The 5,572-nt window shown below is 37.2% G+C and overlaps 1 protein-coding gene across 2 annotated transcripts in view; it reads right to left on the bottom strand.

Annotated features, from left to right (window-relative positions):
* Positions 1 to 1,246: 1,246 nt before the first annotated feature.
* The window catches only part of CCSER1 (coiled-coil serine-rich protein 1), a 644,956-nt gene continuing 640,630 nt past the window's right edge, over positions 1,247 to 5,572 (bottom strand). For both annotated transcript variants that reach the window (XM_009887738.1, XM_009887739.1), the window contains one exon: positions 1,247 to 1,732. In XM_009887738.1, coding sequence (XP_009886040.1) covers positions 1,247 to 1,732 — 486 coding nt within the window. The remainder of the gene's footprint in view (positions 1,733 to 5,572) is intronic.

Here is a 5,572-nt window from a genome sequence, read left to right as displayed (position 1 = left end):
ATTATCATTCAAACAGATTACCCTCCACCACAGAGGCTGTAAACTAAGTGTCATGTTTAGTATATGCCACATGTTTAGAGTAACTTGACTGAGATGCCTGTTGTCGAGCTCTCTGAAAGGGGAAAACAGGATCTTTTGTTACTGACAAGTCTACAAGTTCTATGGTGTGATCAGATGATTTCATATTCCCATGAGACCGGCATGCTGCACGTCAGGTAGCATTAGATTACTCTCACTTGTGCATAATATGTCAAGATTAGGAAACCTGCTGAGTTGGTATAAACCAGGTCGTTAAGTGCAGATGATACAGTCTACAGAAATTACGACTTACACAGGTAAATTGGACTGGGTAGTAAAAAAATTTTTCTTACTTGAGTCTTACCCATTTTTGGTTTGGGAATTGAAATGAAATTATACAATGCATTACACAGCATCGAATGTCACATTGTGTCATGAGTGATACAGTGCCTGTAAAGCACAAACATCACCGCAACTTTACATGTCCTCATAGAACAAAAGTACTTGAACAAATGTAGTTAAATAAAGGTGGGGAGAGGGAAGGCAAGGTTGAGGAACCAAGCTGACATCCTCAGTTTGGGACCCAATTACTGACTCAAATAACTGCTGAGCCTCTATCAACCTTGCTGTGAGAGGCAAATCAGTCAATTCCTCTACTTGTGTCATGAGGCATTCATAAAATACATACAGCAGGAAGCAGCAACACACCTGTACAAGTGAGCAAATTTCATTGTATTAAAAAAAAAAGTGTAAAAAGAGGGTCCTCAAAGATTTCTCACTCCTTATTTCCCTAGTCTCTATGAAATTCAAGAGGATTTACTAATTACGTATCTATTCATTCCTCACATCTACTTTAACAGTAACATTAGTAAACATACACAGTATTATTTAAGATCACCTTCTAGAACTTCAGGGAATGATAGTGGCTTATAGAGGGAAAAAAAAATTTAGCCAATATTGGACTAGCAGTGCCAGCCATGTGGTCCTGTTTATTATACCCATGGTGACTTTTGCATGACAAATCAATCTAGTTATTTAACAATCTAGTTCATCCTTTTGCCACAGTCCCAGACAGGGAAGTATGGAACCTACAAACAATGTTAATTTTTTACTTTATTTTTTTTTCAGGTGAAAGTAGCAGCAGATGAAAACTGAAGACTGAGCTCCAGGTGAGCTTATGTTCCTCTTTAATCAACTGTCCTTCCATGGCAAGAATACAAGCACCTTGTTACCCATCTTGTTGACCTAAAGTCTGTAGCTCTGCTGTGTGTAAATTGTGGTGGAGGAAAACATTTTTTCGGCTGTACATGTGTAAAGAGATGGGTCCCCTTGGAGGCTGTCCGAGTCTCCCTGTGAAAGTGGTATACTGCCGAGGTACAGCAGTTTGGTCTTTTGTAGCTCCTGAGAACATTGGGTAGCTGTCTGCTTTGGATGCTGGCTTTGCTGTACTTGATGCTGTGGTGGCCAAACCGTTCTGGGTGACCTCTGAAGCAAGGGTTTCATATGTGCCTTTAGTATGATTGATGACTTCCACGATCTCCTTCTCTTTCAGGAGGTTGCTCAGACACAAATTAGACAGCTGACAGCTCTTGGTTTCATAGGCGGTTGCTTGGTTGCCTGATGAGTATCTAAAAGGGTCCTCGGTGGGAGTATGTGCTGACTTTCTGTCCCTTGTGCTGAGATTTTGGCTCACCATTCTGTTTGGATATGTAGCCTGGGGAAAACAAAACAAAACAAAACAAAAATATTAGTAATAGAATGTAGTAGGGAAATGGCGTAGAGTATATTAAACACTTCTCACTATAGATGGACAGCACATGGGGCTGGCAGACTAAAATGAAAGATGAACCTCAAATGCTGGTAAAAGTCCCAAAGCACTGCTAGCATAAAATAGAAGTATTTTTCATGCATATTTAACAAAAGTAATATTGAAGGATGCTTATTATAGGTAATGATTTAGGCATTTTCTTTAAAAAAATAGTTTAAATCAAAGGAGAAGAATTTTTTTCAGAACATAATAAATGGATAAAAAGGTTTCATGAATTGTAAACAGATTTTCAAAAGCATTTCACATGATGAATCAACAAGAATTTTGATTGCATAGAGTTCAACCCTTAATACTCTCAAATACTTACAAAATTTAAAGAACATCTTTTGTGAATGTCTTCATGCCTTGGTTAAGCTCAGAACATGCTCAATTTTCATTGTCCCTTGAAACTACATGTTTTGTTGTGTACTCACAGTTAAATACATGCCAAAATGCTCTGCCAGAACAGAGCAATAATTTTATTTCAGCTGCCTGGAAAAAATACAATGTAAGAAGGATTCCAGCATGTTAGCAACTTTTGATGCTGTGTGAGCATGCATGCATTTGTATTTGTCTAAATAAGGGGAATTTATCTATACGTGGCAAGCCAGATCACTACAGATTTACACTGTGCACTTGCTATGATGCTTCATTTTGTCCTTCACAGAACACTTGGCTGGGGAGGACATAATGGGGCTGTGGGACCTTCTCTCACACCTTTAAAAAAAATACTCTCCGTGTATAAAGTAAAATAAAGCGCTGAGCGGAAAATGCTAATACAGTCAAAGCAGGATTCTACCTGTTCTACTACTGACTGTACTAGGTAGCTTCTAGAGTTGATGCCCAGGAACTCAGGGTGATGTGCTTGTGGCTGAGGAACAGCACTAGCCAAGCTGTGAATGTTCAGAAGTCTGATCTCTAGAGGAACTTGAACTTTGAGTCTATATGGCTTTGTAAGAAGGCTTCATCTTTTCATATATTGTTACAAAACATATATGACACCATTTTACCCAATAAGAATTAAATACCTGAAAGGTGTATGTGAGTTTCAAATGTTGTTGACTTAACCTACTTAAACGCTACTGTCCTTTGTCATCTAACATTGTATGTGCAAAAAAAAAAAGAAAGGGTGCATGGGTGTGTTTCATTAACTTTGCCAGATATATATCCATACAATATTTCAAGGAAATCTTTAACTTACACTGCAATTAGTGCAACTCTGATTTTTTTTTTTCTTTTTTTAACTAGTCAGTTTAGAGTAACTAAGCTGCAGTTTTGTGAGGAAATTCTAATAGCATCAATTGTACTTTATTTTAAAAGTTATTTTGGAATACATATTTGCCCTCGTTTTATCCGTGTCACACTTTCCCAGGAAATGGTCAAAGCACCTATTTCTGACATTCGTTTGCAACAAAAGTCCAATTTTACTCCATATAGGTTTTCTGCAACAACTCTGAAAGGACATAGTAGCAGCTTCTTGACATTTACATTGCTATATTGGCTCTGACGTCACAAAACAAGGCTGAGAAAAATCAAAAATACTCCCAAGCTTTCCAACAATACTTTGCTAAAAATATTTCAGGATGTTTCCACGATTCCATAGGAAACTTGTATATATCATTCCAGGACAATCTGTATCACTTCGCATGCATTTCTATTTTAAGCAGCTTACATCCTTTTTTTAGTGCAGGCAGGCTAATGGTCATGCTTCTACGCAAATTCATACTCAGGTTCGGATACAAGTATTGCAGTGCATTTTAGGCACCAGAGATGGCATTTTCAGAAATTATTAGTACTGGCATAAAATTTTTCCCAATTAATTCCGTGATGATTGCACCTAGAACACTTCTGGAAAACATCATTTAAGTTTTCAGGCCTACAGCACATAAATGTTGAGGTGAAATCCAATTTAATTCCATGGGGAATTCTTGGGAAGACGCGTCTTTAAGTTCCATTACTTTATTTATTTATTTATTTATTTCTATGCCAGTAAATAAAATCTTGCTAGCAGGACAAGAGAGTCAAATTCAATGCCCTCCCAGAAAACCCTGCATTTGTTGTACGGGAATGTTTCTGGAGCTACCATACATCACCCTATACCCTTTGACATCCTGAAGATTTATACCATAGAACTGAGAGGAACTTCATGATGGAACATCTAGTCTGTTCTACACTTCCAGTTAGTATCAGCTTATGCTTATATTGTTCCTTACATTATTTTTTTTTAACCAGCTGTTAAGGAACTTCATTGATGTAATCTATACAGCCTCCTCAGCTAGCCTTTTCCACTGTTACCTTTCATTTTAGGAAAGATCTTCCTAATGTCTAAACTGAATCTTTCTGGCTGCAAGTCTATTCTTTCTTTCTCTCTACCACAGAATGAAGAAAGAATTGCTGTTTGATCTTTGAATTCCTGTTTATGTCTTTGAAGAGTGCTGTCAAGCTACCCCTTAATCTTCTCTGCTCTAGAATAAAAAATATCACATTGATCTTTTCTCAGAGGACTCATCTTCTAGACTCTGAGTCATTCACACTTCTCCAGATTCTCTTCAGTAATTCCACATTTTTTCTTGAAGTAGATGGCCCAAGAATACAGTACTTAAGGTAATCCCCTACTACTACCAATCAGAAGAAGCGCTAGTAATCCTATGAAGGACTTCTTCACCTGCTTCTTTTTAATTCATTCCAGTATGAGGTTAATAATTTTATTTTGCAACAGCATGAAATTGTTCACTCATGTTCATCTGGTTGCCCACAACAGTTCCAAGATTTGTTTCTGTAAAATTAAATTGTCCAGCTGATTATTGTCACATAGACCTAATTCCTCATTTGCCTCTGTTGAGTTCCCACGTTTCCTCTGATCTTTTATCTAATGTATGAAGATCATTCTGAATTCCATTTTTATCCACTGTTTTCCATCCCACCCAAACTTCACGCAAGCTGTAAATTTAATAAGAATATTCCCTAGTCCATCATCCAAGTAGTAAATGAATAGTATCGAATACTATAAACCCTGCTTACTGTAGCCTCTGTTTTAACAATGTGCCTTTGTTAAGTAATTTCCAAGGAGTTTCCAATTTACTTTGTATTTGTTTCATTTAGTCTGCATAGTATGTTTATAAAACAGTATCAAAAGCCTTACTAAAAGCAAGAAACCTGACATCTACAGCTTTTCTTCCTGCCAAAAGGTCCGTTACTGTGCTGTTGAATGAAATTGGATTGGTTTGGCAATTGATTTGATTTGTAATCCATGTTGGCTCTTGTTCATCTCATTTTCTTCTATATGCTTATAAATAGTTTGATTATTTGACTCAACTTCATGTCTGAGAATTGAAGTTAAACTAATGGAAAACATTACAATATATTTAAGATGAATCATAACCTCTCCCCAACACTGATAAAAATAGGCACTGATACTGCACTCTGATCAGCATATAATTGTTTTAATAAAAATGCCTCAGAGCTTTTCATGGTGGTATACACTGCTCAGTAAAAAGTCTTCTTAGAGCTGCTACTGAAGTGCCAGCAAAAGCATATAATTTATCTGTTTAACCAGCAGCTACCCTTGTCTGTTTCTTCATTCAGTGAGATTACTCAGTTATAAGCAGCACGATGTGTGAATAATCAGAGTTTAAGCATGTCGCTGCAGATGCTTGTAGCCTTGGATACAGAGGCCGCTCCCAGTGAGAAGCATGACCATTGCTGGACATTAGATACAAGGTGTCTTACAGTCTTAAGAGCGGGTTA

The sequence above is a fragment of the Charadrius vociferus genome, unplaced genomic scaffold, assembly GCF_000708025.1.
Source record: "Charadrius vociferus isolate BGI_N301 unplaced genomic scaffold, ASM70802v2 scaffold296, whole genome shotgun sequence".
NCBI classification, from domain to species: Eukaryota; Metazoa; Chordata; class Aves; order Charadriiformes; family Charadriidae; genus Charadrius; species Charadrius vociferus.
This window is presented reverse-complemented; position numbering and strand designations above follow the sequence as displayed.